Below are 20,099 nucleotides of genomic sequence, written 5' to 3' on the forward strand. Positions count from 1 at the left end.
GTATCTTAATAAATTTTCTAGTTTATTTCCCCAAATGGCAAACCTGATGTATTTTGTGATGGATAATTATATCAGCATATTTGTAATCTCTATAGGCATTGTGAATATGGCATTGCTGATACACCTATATATACAAAAATATAGCAGTTCTTTTTGTGGTGACAAAGAACTAGAAATTGAGAGGGGTGGCTATCAATTAGAGAATGGTTAAATAAGTTGTGGAATATGATTCTAATGGAATACTATTGTGCTATAATTAATGATGAGCAGGATGATTTAGAAAAACCTGGAAAGATTTACATTCCCTTAATGCAAAGTGAAGTGAACAGAATCAGAAGAATATTGTATCAGAAACAATAATATTGTGACAATTATCAAAAGTGAAAGATTTAGCTACTCTGATCAATGTAATGATCCAAGCCCATTCCAAAGCAGTCATGATGGAGAGAGAGAGAGAGAGAGAGAGAGAGAGAGAGAGAGAGAGAGAGAGAGAGAGAGAGAGAGAGGGAGAGGGAGAGAGAGAGAGAGAATTTGATAAACTTTGAATGCAGCTTGGAGCATATTTTTTTTCACCTTATTTTTGTCACCTTTTTTTGCAAAGTGATTAATATGGAAATTTATTTTGCATGACTTGTCATGTTTAATGAGTATCATATTTCCTGTCTTCTTAGTGGGTATGAAAGGAGCTAGAGGGAGGGAGAGCATAGGAACTCAAATTTTAAAAATTAGTGCATATCAAAAATAAACAATGCAGATCCAGTATGTAATATTTGTTGAATTCTCAAGGAAATTTAAAGTCTTTTTTTTGTGGTATGAGAATTTATCATCTCTTTTGTTATATCACCATAGTTTCCCCAAGAATCTCGTCTTTTCCTTCTCCCAGAAAGCTATCCTATATAAAAAATAATATTTTTAAAGACAAAAAATGAAAAAGAAAAAAAATCAGCATGACTGGTAATGTATATATAAAGTCTAAAAATATTTGCAACGTCAAACACTTGTAAACCTCAAACCTTTGTAAAGGGATCGGTTGGGAGCATCTTCTCATATCTCTTCTTTTGATTCATGCTGTTCTTTACAATTTTACAACATTCAGCTTTGATTATTTTGTGGATGGTTCCTTCTGCCACTTTTACTGTTGCCATCATTTTGTATATTGTTTTCTTGGCTCTGTTCACTTTATTCTGCATCAGTTCATGTGGGTTTTCCCACACTTTTCTGAATTCATCACATCCATAATTTCTTAGAGCTTTGTAATAGTCCATAACTTTAATGTATCACAATTATTTTAGACAATGGTTCCTGTGTGATTTGGATTTACTCTGCTAGGTCTCTATATTTTGATAGGCATTTGTTCCATGTAGTTTGGGCATTATAAATAATTTCCAAGGTTGTCATCTATCAAGGTTTTAAAAGTTTTTTTTTTTTAAATAAATGTTATATTAGGGGCACTTCTGGGTGCTAGTGACAATGAAATACTTCCTGTATAGTATATTTGTTGAATTTTCAACATTATTTCTGTTATAATAATAATAATTATGCTTTCATCTTTTATATCATCATTAACATCTCACAGCACTCATTTCTTTTCAATGTGATTCAGAGAAAAATGATCCTGGGACAAATCATTATTATACTATCATTTTTAAATAATAGGGAGTTTGTATTTGACCCTAGCACCAAGACCAAGTCTCTAAAGGGTCTTCATTAGGGACTTGACACAATCAGGCCTGTTCTTTAGGAATATCTCTTCGGCAATTGTGGGTAGTGAGAGAAGTGAGGCTGGAAGCAGAGAGAATAATCAGGAGGCTGTCATAATATCCCAGGCAAGACATGACCTCTTGAGACTCTTCCTTCCCTGAGATTCTATGATTTCGGCGATCTTTTTTTCACCAGAAAAACACTTAAATATCAGAATAGACCCTGCAAAAGGAAACTCTGCCTGGGAACTAATGATGCACCTCATTCCTAAAGCTAATTGGTTTTCTCAACTTTGAGGTTACCCAACCCTGGGACAGACAAGAGAGTCTGTAGATTCTTAGTCTAAGAGATATGGGGGGTGGGGATAGAGCCCATGAAGTGAAGGCCATCCTGACTGCTACATCTCTCTGGGTCACTTAGCTTCGTCTTGTCTCCAGGATGGTGTGTGTCTTGCTTCTCACAGGTGTCTGGATAGAGACTCTGGTTGTGACTCTGCTGGTGCTGAATTCCCAGGTGGCTGAAGGCAGGCACACCCCAGGTAGGTGCAAAGCAGCAGCTTCCCAGAGAGCCCAGGTAGAGGCCCAAGAAGTGTACTCTTCCCTGTCGGCCCAGACCAAAGGAAGGATTTGGGACAGGATGGTCCTCAGATAGATGGGCACTAGGTGAAACTGATTTTCAGGCTCTCTTCAATTCTTCTTTTGACCCTTGCTAACTAACTTTTCCCCTTTTACTCAGGGTTCATAGACTTCTTAAACTCCCCTGACATTCAACCGCCTCCCCAATGGCCAAGAAGGCCAGTATCACTGGATATCAGAGTACCAGGGCCATGGTAACATAACATGTAAGAAGGCTTGAAAAGTAGGAGGGGCCAGATTCTGAAGGGCTTGAAATCTAAGCAGAAGATTTTGTATTTCATCCTGGAGGTGATAGTCACTGGAGTTTTTTGAATAGGAGTTGACATGATCAGAGCTACCAAGGTCTCCTACCACCATCTAAACTTTTCTGTCCCACTAAACACCTTCACAGAGTCTGCCTAAGTAGTTGGAAAGGTTTAAGTTTGGTTGTTATTGATAGACTTTCCTGGATTAATTTCCCAGGTATGATTTTAAGGCCATAAGTGAAGCTGGAGTTTGGGACCACCCCAGATTTTCATGAATAACATCATGATAGAGTATGGGATGGTCTCCATATCCATCCCTTGGAGGCAGGTTAGAAGCAGATACTGGGCTGGAGAGACCAAGAGGATTGACCCAATTGGCTTTCCTTCTGTCTTCATGATTTCTTATTAATGGGCTGAGAAAAAGGGGTATAGACTCAATGTTTACCACCCTCCCAATCCTCTGGATCAGACTGGGCTTGCACTCCCTGACTCCCATCTTTCAGCATTGTCTCTGGTCTCCACACTGCTACTGCTCCCTCTGAAGCTCTGGTCTGGATTATGGGGCCTCTTTCGTGACACAGAAGAGGTGTGAGAGCCTTTGTCCTGGTCAGGAAGGAGCCCTCTGGAATGGGACAAAAATCCTCTTCCAGTTAGTGTAAGTACTGCAGAGGAGCAGATAAAAGCCCCTCTGTCACACTCCATATTATTGCATCAGCAGAATGGCCTGGCACCTGGCCTGGACAATTACAGTTTCTTTGGGATCCAAACCTGCTCTAGAGCCATCTTGCAAGATCGGACTTTGTCACGTGCATTGCCTCTGGGAGGAGAGTATGCCCTGTGTAGCACCCAAACACCCATTCTCCAGATTAGGCAAGAGAGAAGGCTCCTTCTAGAGATAGTTGGTCAGGGTGTGAGCAAGACAAACCCAAGGGCAGTAGGATCTCCCAGTTCTAGCAGAGTGAAGGCTGCTTAAGCCAGCTGACAACTCTAGAAACACCCTGGTATCAGCCATGGCTGTGCTGAGCAGGTAATGCTTCCATGTGGACAATCATCCAAACTACACAGTATTTTAGTACCCTCCCAGTTAGAAGCAAATCAACGTTTTATTAAGCATGTACTCTGTGGTAGACACTGTATTAATTATTGGTGATACAAAGAAATATAAAAGTCCCTGGGGTTGACACCATAGGAAGAACTGTGTACAAACCAGTTACATTTAGGATAATTTGGAAATAACCAACAGAGGGAAGGCACTAGAATTAAGGGGAAGTGTGAAAGGCTTCCCATAGAAGATGGGACTTTAGTTGGGACTTAAAGGAAGCCAGGGAGGCCATGAATCAGATATGAGGAGGGAGAACATTCCAGACATGGGGCCAGCCAGAAGAAATGCCCAGAGCTGAGAGATAGAGGGTCTAGTAGGAGGGACAGCAGGGAAGCCAGTGTCACTGGATCACAGAGCATATGGGTGGGGGGGGGAGTCAGGGGTAAGGACACTGAAAAAGTAGGAGGGGTCAATGTGTGGAGGTCTTTGAAGACCAAACAAAATTTCAAAATTTCATTCTGGAGGTAATAGGGAGTCACTGGAGTACATCTAGCAGGTAGGTGATGTGGCCAGATCTGTACTTTAGGAAGATCTATTTGATAGGTGAATGGAAGATGGACTAGAGTGGTGAGAGACTGGAGGCAGGCAGACCCACCAACAAACTATTGCAAAAGTTCTGGTAGAAGGTGCTAAGGGACTGAATCAGGGCCGTGGCAGAGTCAGAGCACAAAATGGGATATGTTCAAGATGTTAAAAAGGTAAAATTGTCAAGTTTTGGCAACAAACTCAATATGGGTGATGTGAATGAAGATAACACTGAGGTTGTGAGCCTAGGTGACTGGGAAGATGGTGGTACCTCAGAGTAATAGGGAGAGAATCCACGACTGTGGGAGAATGAACAAAGAAAAGGACAAATACAAGGAGGAACTAAGAGATTGTTGGCAGACTTTGGCTTGGACCGAGGTTTCATGTGGGCTAAAGTAGAAAAGAAGGCTAGAAAGGGAAATGGACATGGAGGTAGAGGAGGCCTTGATTTCTAGGCTAGAGAAGTTTTTGTTTAAATAGCAATGGAGACTCATGAGGTGAGCTGGGGGGCTTTGGAGAAGAGAAGATGTTAAATCATAGAGACCAGTTAGGAGGGCCCTGCAGATGCTGAAGTTTGACAAGACAGGACCCCAATAGCTAGCCAATCAGAAAGCAGCATGACCAGGATGTTTGGCTATTCAACCATGGGAGGGACCCCCTCCCCTATTACCTAATCCCTTAAGAAACCCCTCCTGTCTTTTAAATATCAATCATATCCCTGTATTATAAGCAAATTTTGATTGTGTAATCAGCATCATATACTCTACAAAATTGTCTGTCTTACCTTACTGAAACTATAAGTTCCTCTAAGGAACTTAGTCGCTCACCAGTGCATTAAACCTCAAGTCCACAGTAAATCTCCCTAACTGGCTTGGAGTCAGCCTGAGTCTTTGAAATTCTTTGAGACATCCTGCTGCATCACAACCTGACTCTCATCAACAAAAGGATAAGTCTGGAGGAAAAATTATTATAATTTTGGAAGGCGGTAAATGGAGGGACCACTGCCTCTAATGCTTTCACAATCATCTTGCTTCTCAAACCAAAAATATGCTCAGGAGGAACTTCTGCTCTGGGGCCCTGCTCTCTTGATTGGTGACTAAATCCTCAGTGGTGTTGTTCAGATATTTCAGTTGTGTTTGACTCTGCAACCCTTTTTGGGGTTTTCTTGGCCAAGATACTGGAGTGGTTTGCCATTTCCTTTCCCAAGTTATTTTACCCATGAGAAAACTGAGGCAAGCAGGGTTAAATGACTTATCCAGGGTCATAAAGCTAAGAAGTGTCTGAGGCTGCATTGGAACCCAGGTCTTCCTGATTCTAAGCCCAGTGCTCTCACCACTGCCCTACCCAGTTGCTGAGAACTCTACCTATTATTTCAGAAAAGATCCTGTCAGGCTTCACTTAATTCCCTTCTCTGAAGCAACTTCCCCCACAATCCATAGAGATGCACCTACCCTTTCCTCACAGTTCCCCACTCCCCCCAAGTAAAATCTGGATTCCAGAACTGTGATAAAATTGACTTTTCCATTGTTCCTGGATGATCTGTGTCCATCTATTCCTTTGTGATCCCACCCATAGTTTTCAGCCCAAATTGCCTCTCCCTGGCCACCACTGCCCTATATTATTCTTTCCATTAGAATGCCTGCTCCTTCATAGTGGGGATTGTCTTTACTTTTGTATTTGTATTTGCAATGCTTAACACATAATTTTTTATTAGTAATGTTTTCTTTTCCCTTCATTCAAGAATAGTGTTATAAACCCAGTTTACTGGGTTTTAAGTCAGATGACTTTGGATACAGATGAATATTTAGAAATATTTGTTTGTAAAAGAAATCACAGAAATAGGATATAATCTAGTGAAGGACAAAAGAATCAGGTGAAGGAGAGTTTCACATTTTGAATACTTGTCTCTATTTCAGTACTCATGCTCAGTTGGATCTATGACCTCATTGGTTCAAAAGTTTCTTTCAAAGTACAGATCTCAATGCATCCTTTCCTGCCCATTCCAGGTGACTCGTGTCCACACTCTCCCATAAATTTCTATATGGAGCCCACCCAATTTCATACTAGTCAACCTTATTCTCTCCTGACATTGGGAGGGTACCACAGGATCTCACTGTCCATCTATTGCACCTTTTTCTTATCATATATGCAGCCCCTCACTCAGTGAGCCAGAAAAGTTTAATATTCATATTAATAATTTAGTCTTATATGAAAAATAGACTAGCCTTACAGGGAAGTCTGAAAGTGATGAAAAATGCCCACTGTTCAGATTATGACATTCTAATGTATCACTGTGCATATTTAGAGCTGGGCTCTGCAGATTGATAATCAATTAAATACCAAATTGAAAAGAAGAAATGGAGTTGATTGGATTGCATTTGGGAGGTGGTTCAGTTCCTCTAAGGCTTCAAAATGGTTCCCAATTCAAAGATTTTTTTTTTTTTAGCACAAATGTTTTTTCTTTTTCAGAATCTTGGACTACTACAGCCTATGGGGCATCAAGGTTGCAAATATCCATAAGGGAGATGCACTAGTCAGTTGTAACCTTTTTCCATTGAAAACCTACCCTTAAGAATGATAGTAAGAAAGATCATGGAGGAAGTAGATGAGTGGAAAGGAAGATGGATAGGTCTTATTAGTAACCAAGGAATGTTCCAATTGTTCCTCCAGCATGTGGGGGTGGGCCTTCTCACACAAGAGGAGCAAGTATGAATGGATTATACTCTGTGCTGATAGAGGCAAGAACCCCTGGGATGAGATCATAGATTTGTCAGAAAACAAAGGAACATACACTTACGTGGGTTCTATTGTTACAAAATGCTTTCCATACACAATCCTATCTGATCCTCACCAGAAGTCTATGAAACAGGTACTGCCACTTTTATTGTCTTCATTTTAGAAATAAATGAACTTAGTTCAGAGAGAAGTGATTAGTACAAGGTCTCGGAGTCATCAGTATAGCTGGTATTGGAAGCCCTGAGTTCTGACTACAGAGACAGTGTGGCCCAATGAAAAGAAGTCAGGAGCCCTGAGTTCAAGACTTGATCTCTCCTTTACTACTTTAGTGACTTCAGTCAAATCACATCACTTTTGGGAGCTTCAGTATCATTATTTTTAAAACAATGGAGGTGGAACTGGATGGCTGTTATCTTCCCTTCCAGTTCTGCATCTATGATCTTATTATGTTAAAATCAATGAGTTTCCCCCACTCTCCCACAAAGAAATATATCCTTCCAATTCCTCAACTCCCTCTATGAAGAGTTTAATTTTCCTTCAAGCCTCATCTTATGATCACTTCCTGCAAAAGACCTTTCAAAAGCAGGAAAAGTCAATTGTAGATGAAATTGAGCTCCGCTTACATGCTCTTTGCTTTTTCAAAGTGCATGTTAAATTTAACACAAGAGGATCCAAACTGCCCTGCTTTATCTCTGTACCTTGTTCAAATGTTTTCTGCTCTTTTCTCTGTATTTTAAAAAATGTTTCACTGATGTTCTTTTCTTTCTTTCTTTCTTTTTTTTTTTGCATCACTATCAGTCACTCAGACCTAAACAAAAAACTTCCCCACCTTCAGCCCATTTGGGAGCCCTGTGTCTTTTAGGCTCTGACTGAAATGTCTGTTTCACTCCACACGTCAGATCTGTCACCTCTTTGCCTGCGTCTCCTGGAACTTCGGTGGGTCATTGCACTGATCTGACCTCTGAAGTCTTTCAAAGTCATTGTCCTTCAGATTACTATTGTCGTAGTGGAAATGGGTTTCCTTTCTCTGCTCACTTCACTCTGCATTAGCTCAGACAATGTTTCCCTGCATCTATCCCTTTCATCACTTTTTATAGCCTAAGGACATACTTTTATTCTCTTATGATAGAATTTGTTCATTTCTCAAATAGTGGAGCCCACTTTGTCTTCAGGTCTCTGCTATAACAAAAAGCAACACTGCACACACACATGTACACATGCTTGTCATATATATTTATACATGACATGTTTGCAATACATCTGTATATATTTATGTAATACATATGTGTTTGTATGTGTGTGTATATATATGTGTATGTATGTATGTATTTTGCCTGCTTGTCTTGTGTCTTGGTTTTTCTTTGCAGTATATGTCTAGTACTGTTATTTCTGGGATAATGAAGGATATATGTTTTTCTGACATTTTTGTGTTGAATTGTAAAATTAAAAAAATATATATTTTCAATCAGTAAAATTTCACCTTTTCTACCTCCCAAACGAAGAGAAAAATCCCATCCCCTATTGCAAACATGCATAATCAAGGAAAACAAATTGTTGCACTGACCATTTTGAAAAAAAAAGTTCTCATTCTGCATTCTTTTTTTGGTCAGAAAGTGGGTAGCATGTTTCTTCATTAGGCCTCTGGAATCATGATTGGTTTTGATGGTGATCAGAGTTCCTGAGTCTTTCAAAGTTATGCCTTGACCATATTGTTCTTATGTAGAAATTGTTCTCCTGGTTCCCTTCACTTCATTTTAAATCAGCTCACACAGTCAGCCAATCAATCAGCCAGTCAGTCAGTCAGTTAGTAAACATTTATTAAGCACCTAGTACACTCCAGGCTGAGTGCTAGTTTATATATAAAAACCAGTCATTTGCTGAACTCCAGGAACTTACATTCTAGAAGGCCTAGGATTCAAGACAGACCCAGGAGGGGTGACTGGGGGGGGGGGGGAGGAAGCCCTGGACCAGCAGTCACAGGAACTGGGAGTAGAGCTGTACATAGCAGGGCATATCTCCATGCTCTTTTCAGTAGAGAGGGTACTATTGATCTGATTATTGTGCCCTAATCCAAGGATGGAGAGGGCTGTGACCTCTAGGGTTATGGAAGTGTGTGGAGAGTCTGTCACCTGCCTGTGTCTTCTGCAGAGGGGCTGAGAAGGGGGGTTCATAGATGTGTTGGAGGGATAAGAATTGGAGACGGGGTTAAACTGGGGTGAGGAAGACTTGGGGTGGGTGTTGGGTAAAATTTCCTGGCAGTGTTTGCACCAGCCTGGATGTAGTTGAGAGGGCAGTTACCAGGCTGCAGACAAACTGTGCGGTTCTGGGAACCTAAAGGTCTGGGATAAGGGGTGGGGAACTTGCGATCTCGAGGCCACATGTGACCCTCTAGGTTCTCAAGTGCGGCCCTTTGAATCCAAACTTCACAGAACAATTCAGTCAAAGGGCCGCACTTGAGGCCACAGGTTCCTCACCCCTGTTCTAGGTTTTAGTTCTGCCTCCATACCAGATTTTAGGGGTGACCTCGGAGAAGTCGCTTGCCTTTTCTGGGTCTCAGAGGGGGTGGGACTGAGCAGTCAGAGGACGGGCAGCCTGATGTTGGCCTTGTTCTCCTTGGTTAGGTCCAACTTGTGGTCGCTGATTGGAATGCGGGTGTCTGTCAGGCCTGACCCGCCTCTGATGTCTCCTCAGACCACTTCATGGAGCAGGTGAAGGGCGAATGTTACTTAGTGAACGGGACGCAGCATGTGCGGTTTGTGCTGAGGGCCATCTACAACAGGGAGGAGTACGCGCGCTTCGACAGCGACGTGGGGGAGTTCGTGGCGGTGACGGAGCTGGGGCGGCCCACTGCTGAGAAAGTGAAAAGACAGAAAGATTACCTGAAGCGCCTACGGGCCGCGGCGGACAATTGCAGGCACAACTACGAGGTGCTGGAGTCCTTCTTAGTGCAAAGGCGCGGTGAGTGTGCGCCCACAGGGGAGGGGAGGGAGGGACCAGGGGAGCCCAGCGGGGACCCAGGGAGAGGGAGGAGGGAGCGGGAGAGGGGCGGGCTCCCTGGGGTGGGGACAGAGCTGGGAGGAAGAGAAGGGGCTGGAAGGGAGCGCAGAGGGAGGGGATGTTGTGATGGGCTGGGCAAATGAGGAAAGAAGGTGGGGGGGGGGGGTGTCACAGGAACAGATGCAGGTTCGGGAGGCCCCAGAGCAGGGGAGAGACAAGGGGGAACAGGGATGAAGGGACAGGGAAATGATGTATTGGGAAAGAAGAGGAAGGGAGGGGACCAAGACAGGAGGATCAAGGAAGGGAGATGAGGGGAGGGGAGATATTGGGAACAAAAGGGGAGTATGAAGGGGAAAGGAAGAAGAATGGCAGATAGCGATTGGGATGGAGAAAGGAGGGATGAGAGGGAGAAGAGATGGGGAATTGAGAGCGAAAAGGGCAACAGAGATGATGGGGAGGAATTAGGAGCAGAAAAAGGAGATGAGTGAAGGGGACAAGGTGAGTGGAGAGAGAGGAGAAGAAAGGGGAGAATGAATAGGGGAGAAAGAGGGTAAAGACAGAGAGAAGGGGAAGATGTGCTGGAGAGGGAAGGGGGAAGAAACATCTTATGCCAGCATAGATTTTCGTTCCTTGAGTTCTTTTTCCTCAGTCAAATTCAGATGGTTTTAGCTGCTCCAATTCTAATGGTGATAAATTGCATTGGAAAAAGCCAAAAACCCTTTACCTGTAAATAAATCACATTTAAACAATGCTAAAATGGTTAATAGGAACCTAGGTATGGCAGTGGACAGAGCGCCAAGCCTGGAGTCAGGGAGACTCATCTTCCTGGGTTCACATCTGGTCTCAGACATTTCCTACTTGTGTGACCCTGGGCAAGTCACTTGATCCTCTTTACCTAAATTCCTCATCTCTAATTTGAGTTGGAGAAGGAAATGGAAAATCACTCCAGTATCTTTGGCAAGATAACCCCAAATGGGAAAACAAAGAGTTGGCCATGACTGAACAACAAGATTTAATATAAAATATCATAAATGTATATGTGTGTGTGTGTATATATATATAATTAAATCTCCCCAAGTCCTGAGTGCCCAGGTGTCATGAACCTTTTAAAATTTTAAATAAAACTGCTCCTTTTTTATCCCTGAAACTAAACTCAGCAGAGGCTTCCCATGCTCTGCTCTCTCTTGTCTCAACCACTTCCCTTCCCTCCCTTTCCCTTCTTAGCCTTCTCTGATAACACAAACTCTTACAACTGAGGCGTCATCACTGAAATTTTCTTTCTCCAGATACCCAGACATATTTCTGCTTCTCCCAGGGCCTCTGGACTCTGCATCAGGACGCTCAAGTTTCTACTGGGCCTAGACATTCTTCACAATTCACCTGATTCAAAATTTCTTCAGTGGATTGATAGCATCTCTTCATATCTGAGCTAGAAATCTTTCTTAAAATAGTTTATTATCTACATCTATGATGTGCTTTTGGAAACAATCCATTACAAAGTATCCATTTGTAATAAGAAAACTTTCCTGCTAATTTCTTCCCATGTCACTGAATTGTGATGGGCTGGGGCCATGATAATTCAGCACCTTGGACTCCTGGGGCTGCTTCCTGCTAGTTCAGATTTCTAGTCTTAGGGGGAGCTTAAATGTCACCAAGATGCCCATTTCTGGTTCTGGAGAGGAGAGGAGACCTAAGCCTGGTTATGGATCAGGTGACAGAGGTGGGGGCTGGACTAGGAAGACCTTCTCTGACTCCCTCACTCAAGATCTTTCTTCTTTCTTTCAGTTCAACCAGAGGTGATTGTGTATCCATCAAAAATGGCTCCCCTGGAACACCACAACCTGCTTGTCTGCTCTGTCACTGGTTTCTATCCTGGGGACATTGAGGTCAGGTGGTTCCTGAATGGGCAGGAGGAGACGGCTGGGGTTGTGTCCTCAGGCCTGATCAGCAATGGAGACTGGACCTACCAGATCCTGGTGATGCTGGAAATGACCCCCAAGCGTGGGGATGTCTACACCTGCCAAGTGGAGCACTCCAGTCTTCAGAAACCTGTCCTCTTGTACTGGAGTAAGATAGAGCTCCCTCACCCTCCAGTTCTAACATTGCTCAATTCCTTCAGTGTGTGTCCTATGCCTTCTTTTCTTCTGCCCTGGGCTAATAAAAACCCCATGTAGTATTATCCACTTTTCCCCCCTCCCCCACTCCTCTTCCCTAATGGCAGTGCTGACTTAAGAGCTATGGAGACCTAGAACCTTGTCAGCCTCTTCAAGCCCTGGGAGCTGGCCTCTCTCTGTGACTCTGTGATCAGCCTATAGACCCCTTCTCCTGGGGTAGGGGAGCCAGACTTTGAGACAGATTGATGTCAGTGTCCGCTGGTGAGCTTTCACTTCCTGAGTTCTGAAAAGTTCTTTGCACATCTATTCCTTCCTTTCTTAGAGAGGATTTAGCCACCTTCTCAGGTTCCCCTCACACCTGTCTGCTCCCCACAGGGGGCTGGCTTCTGGAGGGAAAGTTTTAGTCCTTGGTATCTCTTCTCCCCAGAAGCACAGTCTGAATCTGCCCAGAGTAAGATGCTGAGTGGAGTCGGGATCCTTGTGCTGGGACTGATCTTCTTTGGGGTTGGCCTCATTGTCCACCAGAGGAGCCAGAAAGGTGAGATAATCTGGGGAAAGCCCTAAGGCCACTCCTCTCCATGATCTCTTCCTGGGGAGAGGGGATATTTGGTTGTGCCAGAAATCTGGCTCCAGGTCAGGGGTGAAGGGGTGATTTGACTTTGGCTTCAGCTCTTTCTCCCAAGGAAGGAAGATGTTGAAGAGGTCAGATGCCGGGGCTCTAGGATCTTGGGAATCCCATATTCACTAGTAGAGTCATTCTTGGGAGGGGTCTCAGATTCCATCCTTAAGCCCCTTTCCCTGCCATTTCTTCCCCCCACCCCAACCCCTATGCACGCAACACAATTGTAGATGAATGAATAAAGCATCAATTAAGTGCTTCCTCTGTTGTGTCAGTTACTGGGCTAAGTTGTGTTAGGACTCCTCTTTCCCATGGTGATCAGACCCTTGTTTCCCTGTGCCTCCATAACTCTGGGATTTACAAGGATTTTTATGTCTCTCTCTCCCTTCCTTTCTCAGGAAATCATGGTTCTTAACTAATAAGTAAGATCCTTCTACCTAGGTGGCATCAGGGTTCTCATAGCTACAGTCTTTGCCCAATGGTCCCTAAAGCTAAGAAGAAATTTGGGGCCCTTAGTGAGAAGAAGTGGTTCTACTTGTTGCTTCAGACCCCCATGTAGATTCTTATATGCCTGTTCTATGTCTTTTGCAGGGCTCCTGAGCTGATCTGTGAGGTTGTGTCCCCTGGAACTGTTGCCTCCCCTCAGCCTCCCTCCCATGTTTGGAGGCTCCCAGGTTCTCCTCAGATCTCCAGGAGCTTACCTTTACTGCCACCTTACCTGGAATAGCTCCTTCCTTGTACCTTTGTTTCTGTCTGAACTCTTTGGCATTTCCCGAGAATAGTTTCAAAGACCTCTTCCATCCTTTTTTTTTCCTGCCAGGGTTTTATGCATTTTAACTCCTTGAACATTCACACTAATAAATGACCAGACTGAGAAGCAACTGGTGCTTGGTGTCACAGAGAGAAAGGCAGGGGAGCAGAGGGAGGAAGCTTAAGAACTTGGGATTTGTAGAATCTGTCGAAGAGTGAAATGCCTCCAAAGATGCAGATTGGAATCCATTTGCACCTTTTTATCCTGGGTGCCTCTTGTCCATTTCTATCCATACTTTCTGTAGAGGCTGATTAACCAGTGTGCTGGTGGCCTTCCTTTACATTTCTTGATATTGCATAGATACTAGTGGCCCTCACAGGCTGTCTGTCCAGAAATCCTTAGCTTTTTCTATGTGATGGACGCCCCTCATTCTGGTCATACATCATTCTATTGATATTTCTTCCATCACTTCTGTTCAGTTCTTCTCTGAGGATATGCTATAGCATATGCCTGCCTATCATGTGCCTTTCCTTTGCACTTTTAAAAAATTAAAGTTTTAGTAATACCTTTTGCATTCACATCTATTTATTGCTTAATATATACTCTACCCCCCCTGGCCTTCCCTCATAACAAAATTTTTACTCAAAAGTTACATAATAGCTCTCACTAACCATTCATGCCTATAGTCTCCCCACTTCTTCCATGAAGTGTTTATTTCCTCTTCTCTATGGGCCAGCTTGGTGACTGTAATTCCATATTATTTAGTCTCATTCCTCTCCTCCCCTTTTGTAGTTCTGGGTGTTTCCTTTCTGGTTCTGCTTACAGTATTCTCTATCTATCATTTAAGTCTTCCCATGTTTCTTTGAATTTCTTGTTTTTGTTGTTTCTTCTGTTGCAACATAATTCCATTATGTTCTTGTGCCATGATTTCCTTAATCCTTTCTCCATTAGTGGGTACCTACTTTGTTTCTACTCCTTTGCTACCACAAAGTGTTGCTATGAATATATTTATGTATATATGTATATACACACACATACATACATACATACATTTATATATATATGCACTCATATCTGAGATTTTCCCCCATCTTTCACACCATTGGCATATATGTTGAGCAATGGGATCTTGAGATTTTGGCAGTTTTGAGCATGATTCCAAATTGCTTTTCACAATTGTTGTACCAGTTCACAGTGACACAAATAGGGTATCAATCTGCCTGTATTTGTATAGTTCTTCTCACATCAACCATTTTCATGTGTTCAGAAGAGGTGAAACCTCAGAGTTGTTTTAATGTCCATTTCTCTCTTGTTAAGGATTTGGAGTAAATTTGAAAACTATTCATTTCCTTTGAACATTTACATGCTGGCAAAGGCTCTTGGCCTTATAGATTTGTGTTCATTCCCTACATGTCTTGGATAATAGACTTTTATCAGAAACATTTGAAGCAAAGACATTTCCCCTCATCAACCAATAATTTGGCTGTTGTTCTTGCCATGCAAAGTGTCCTCAATTTTGGGTAATCAAAATGGTTTTCTCCTCTACCTTTCCTCTGAGTCTTATTTAATTAACAATACTCCCCTTAGCCACAGTTATGAAATCTACTTCCAGCTATTTCCATGACCTTTGTTAGAAATTTGTTAGCATTTTATTAGTTGCAGTAACTGGGTCTTAACCAAGATCCCCCCTGAATTAGTGCTATTTGGGGTAAGGGGAAGGAAATTAACTTTTTTAAAAAAAAATTACCACACTAAATCATTTACCCATAATGCTTAGCAGGAAATGTTTTTACATGAGTGAATTTTTGTGGTCAATTCATTTCCATTCAAGGGGTGGGGCTGCTCAGAACTCACCTTTTCCTAACGAAGTTTATGGGAGGCCTTTCTTGACCAACAGCAGAAGTGTCAAGATGGATGGAAATGAGGATGCTGGACCTGTGATTTGCTTCCAAGTTGGATTGTTCTCCCTCTTTGGAGAGTGCAAAAGCCTGTCAGTGTGAGTGAAGTAAATGGGAGCTGGGGAGATGCAGGGAAAGTGACAGCTCCCCAAAGGTTTGGTGGGGGATGAGACACTCAAGATTGCTCAGCGACTTTTCTTTTTTGTGCAGAAACAACGTCATCTCTGAGCAATGTTTCGGTTTTCAGGTTCCCATCGATTCTAATCCATTGGAATGTTTATCATCCTTACCTCCACTAATGAACATTTGGAAGGATGCAGACATTTGTTATTAATTCTAACATCGAGGATGCCAAACTCCTTTATTTGGACTGATATGAATCTTATGTATGAAATCATCTTTTATGGAAACAAAGATCTTAGGAATTTTAGGATATAAAATAATGGAGGAGAAAGCAATAAATCACATGGGGAAGCAAGTAACTAAATGATTGTTGGGAGCAGGTGAATTCCAAGAGAATTCTCTTCAGTCTCTCTGTAACCTGTCCATTTCCAAAGCAAATGCCCCCTGGTATATTATTTGGTGAGAAATAAATAGGCCATGGGTTCCAGGACATCAATGTTTCCTTTGGGACATTTTCTAGCAATCAATGCCCTTTGATTATCGATCATAGATCTAGAGCTGGAAGAAACCTCTGAGGCCATCTGGTCTGAACCTTTCATTTTAGAGAGGAGGATGGTGAGGCACCATAACATTAGTCAAGTCAAATGAGTAGGTATTGATGAAGTGTCTTTTGTGTGCCAGGCACTGTAGTAAATTTGGGGCATAATGAAGAAAGGCAGAAGTTGGTCCTTGCTTTGAAGGAGCTCACAGTCTAAAAGTCAAAGAGGATTTTATTTTTATTCTTTTATGTATTAGGGAATCACTAGAGTTACAGAATTACACTGTCATACCTGCACTCTAGAAAGAAGAATTTGACACCTGAGTAGAAAATGGCCTAGAGTTGGGAGAGACTTTGAGGCAGGGAGAACCCTTAGCAGGCTACTACAATAGTTCTGGTGTGAAGTGATGAGGGCCTGGGCCAAGGTGATCACAATGTTAGAGGAGAGAAGAGGGAAGATATGAGAGGTGTTACCAAGGTAAAAATGACAGGACTTGACAATTGCTTGGATATGGGAGATGAGAGTGTAGAGTCAAGGCTGATGATGATGTGAGTCTGTGGACTGATAGGACAGTGGTGCTTCCCACAGCCACAGGAAAGTGAGGGTGGTGGGAGTTTGGAGGTGGGGTAAAATTAGTAAATTCAGTTTTTGACATGTTGGCTTTGAGATATCTAGAGTACATCCATTTTAGGAGTGTCCAATAGGCAGTTAGTGATGGGGGAATGGAGGCCAGGAAAGAGGTTAGTGTTGGACAAATAGATATGAAAGCCATCTGTGTAGCAATGATAGTTTAATCTGTGGGAGCTGACAAGATCTCATATAGAAGAAGAGAAGAGGTCCCAGGACAGAGCCTGGTAGCAGGTATCAGAAGCTAGATTTGAAATTCTGTTCTTTGATTCCAGAGCCAGTAATCTTTCCAATGTAATGCTGCTTCACACTGGGTTGCAGGTGCCCCAAATAGTGGGGAAAGCAAGCCTCCAGGCTTTACTCCATTATTCTTTGGGGGAAGTGTCTTATGTTACCCATTTGCAAGTCATGCCTGCTTTCAGTTTTAGACATATTCTTTTATCACATTAAAAATGACAAAGATACACACACACACACACACACACACACACACATACAGGTAAAAATCTTTATGGTGGCACTTTTTCTGGCACCAAAGAAGTAAAAACAAGATGAGTGCTCATTGGCAAACCATATCATGTTATGTAAAGTTAATAATGAGGGAGAATTCAGAGAAGACTTGGAAAACATTAGCTATTATAAATTGAAGTAGAACCAGGAAAAACATTATATAAAATAGTTAAAACATCATAAATGAAAAGAATAAATCACCAAAATTAATGATGTTTATTTATGACCAAACTTGGGCCTCTGTGAAGAGGTAATAAATGGATAACCCTGCATTGCAGAAGCAGAGGATTATGGGTATGAAGTGATGCATATACCATCAGACACAGTTGCTGTATTGGCTGTTTTGTGTGAAGGTTAGTGCAGGGGAGGGATGTATTCATAAATGAAGGTTAAGTAAAAACAATTTTTTTTGAAAACAAAGGAAATGGAACATTTTCAAATAGAAAAATCTTAAATAAGAAACATATCCTTGTATATGTTTTGAAAAGAGGAAGTAATAGGGAAACACTGGAGTTTGTCAAGTGTTCAGAGGATCAGACATACCTTAGGAAAATTTCCTCAGCAAATCTATAAAGGATTGGTATGGAGAGAAATGAAGGAGGGAGAAAATTGGGAAGCTGCTGCAATAATCATGAGGTGATGAAGGTCTAAATTGGAAGGGGACATATATAAGAGATGTTATACACACACACATACACAAAACTAGTAAGTCACATGACTGGAAATGTGGGGAGAGTGAAGATGTTGTTAAAGTTTCAGACCTAGATGACTAGAAAGATGATGCTGGTACCCTCATTAAGAGTAATGGAATTGGGGGCGGCCAGGTAGCACAGCGAGTAAGAGCACCGGCTCCAGTGTCGGGATGACCTGGGGATCAAATCCAGGCTCGGATACTTAGCACTACACCCAGATATAACTGGCCGTGTAACCTTGAGCAAGTTATTTAACCCAGATTGCTTAAAAAAAAAAGAGTAATGGAATTGGGGGAAATGGTTATGAGATTTAACAGGTCAGGATTCCATTGAATAATAAAACTAGGAAACCTGTAAGAGAAAACAAGTAAAAACAGAAAAGAGTAAGAATCTTCTAGGAAAAGCACCTAGCATAACACATCAAGAGAAGGTTTGGGGAGGAATATGATTAGCCCACTTTGGAACAAGTTGAGTCTGCAGTGGTGAGAAATCCAGCAATTGGTTGTCTATACACAACAGGTTCCTAACCTGTTTTGTGTCAAGGATCTCTTTGTCAAAAATATCTCCTCTTTCAGTTTGTGCAGGAAGTTACTGTTGCTGAAATAAATCTACCACAAAACAGAAATTATGGAGGTTAAAAAATTATGCTTTAATATACTCAGTTACAGGTTTAGGATTAAAAAAAAACCTGAGGAAAGATTGGAGCTTCTGATAAACTTTTGTAGAGAAAATTGTCAGACAGAGAAAGAAATTGTTTAACATATTGCAATCTCATATATTCTTTTAGGCTATAAAAGTTTTTATAAAGACAGACTCATAATCTCATGCTTCTTTTAATGTCATACAAAGTTGAACAAATTTAAACAAGAACACAACCACGTAAATCCCCTAAGGAAACATAGTTAAACATACTCGATAGGTAAACTAAGTCAGGTTACAAAATTAAACACTAGGTTTGCAAAATCCTACACTTACAAAATCTATAAGGCTACATTTTAAAGATGTCATGTTAATTGATAGGAAAGGATTTGTATGTCACTAAGACTAAGCGTTAAAGGAAATTCATCCACAAATAAAACATTTTTTAGAGGTTTTATAAAGACTGCATTTGCTTCCTTTTATTTGGTTTCTTATCTTGGGCATTTCAAATCTTTCCTTGATAAAATCATTCCATTAGCATTTTAAAAAATACTGGGTGAGGTTGACAGGCAACAGGTTTTAGGAGTCAGCAGATATTTAGGAGAAATACCATAAGAAAAGAAAATGAAAAGTTCCCATCTCCATTTCCCCAATTTTAGAGAGGCCTGCAATACTTCAAAGACCAAAGGATCACACATTTAATCAGGCAAACACAAGCACCAGGAAAAGTTAATGGTCACCAATATTGAATAAGAAGAGATCTCCTGAATCCAGATTGCTCCTCATAAGCCATTCTGAAAGTCCATTTAATCAGCTTATTTCCTCTTGTGTCTTAGCTGTCCCATGTAGCCATTTCATCCTGGGAAACATTTTCCTTTGGACATTCTGGAATAAGCCTCATTCAGGGCAACTCTGGACAGGGCCTCTTCTAGCAGATTTGTTTCCCTGTTCCAAGTTGCTTGGAGAGGTTTCCTAGGTAATGCTGTTAAAAACCTGCTGGTGAATATCCCCAATACAATTTAGTAAGGCCAGGTAGAACATTTATAATTTGGTCTTGCATTAAGTAATTCATGTGGTGAAAACCAGATCAAGTCTTATAGAACTAACCATATTAACAACAGAGTTATAAGAAGAACAACAAATTAGGAGCCCACGATTCCACTGAGAGTTCAGAGAATTTCAGTTTTCACATACCACTTGTTTTTTCTGTCTTTACCTGAACCATGTACCTCAAGTGGATGATGCCATCTACAGGCTGAAGGAAGAATTTAAAAAAGTATCCATGAGGTCCTGATATGGAAAATGAAGCTCTTCTTGTCATAGTATTATTAGAGAAAGACTTTGAAATGGGGTGTGGGGGGAATAATCCATTATTAATGCAATTTTATATGTAAAAATGTTAACTAATTTTTGAGGACTTATTACTAAAACATAATTAAAACCTGTGTATTGGGGGCAGCTAGATGGTACAGTGAATAGAGCACTGATCCTAGAGTCAGGAGGACCTGAGTTTAAATCTGGGTTCAGACACTTGACACTTAACTAGCTGTGTGACCTTGGCCCAAATCACTTAACCCTAATTACTTTGCCTTCTCCCCTCCAATTGCCCCCCCCCCCAAAAAAAAAAACAAAAGCCTGTGCATTCC

The 20,099-nt window shown here is 41.7% G+C and overlaps 1 protein-coding gene across 1 annotated transcript in view; it reads left to right on the forward strand.

Annotated features, from left to right (window-relative positions):
• Positions 1–2,078: 2,078 nt before the first annotated feature.
• LOC138144589 (DLA class II histocompatibility antigen, DR-1 beta chain-like) overlaps positions 2,079–20,099 on the forward strand; it is a 44,547-nt gene continuing 26,526 nt past the window's right edge. The window contains exons 1-2 of the mRNA XM_069065978.1: positions 2,079–2,239; positions 9,636–9,902. Of these exons, the coding sequence (XP_068922079.1) occupies positions 2,140–2,239; positions 9,636–9,902 (367 nt within the window). The 5' untranslated portion in view covers positions 2,079–2,139. The remainder of the gene's footprint in view (positions 2,240–9,635; positions 9,903–20,099) is intronic.

The sequence above is a fragment of the Petaurus breviceps genome, unplaced genomic scaffold (assembly GCF_028583685.1).
Source record: "Petaurus breviceps papuanus isolate PSGF00001 unplaced genomic scaffold, PetGlider_PUasm1.0 90701, whole genome shotgun sequence".
Lineage (NCBI taxonomy): Eukaryota > Metazoa > Chordata > Mammalia > Diprotodontia > Petauridae > Petaurus > Petaurus breviceps.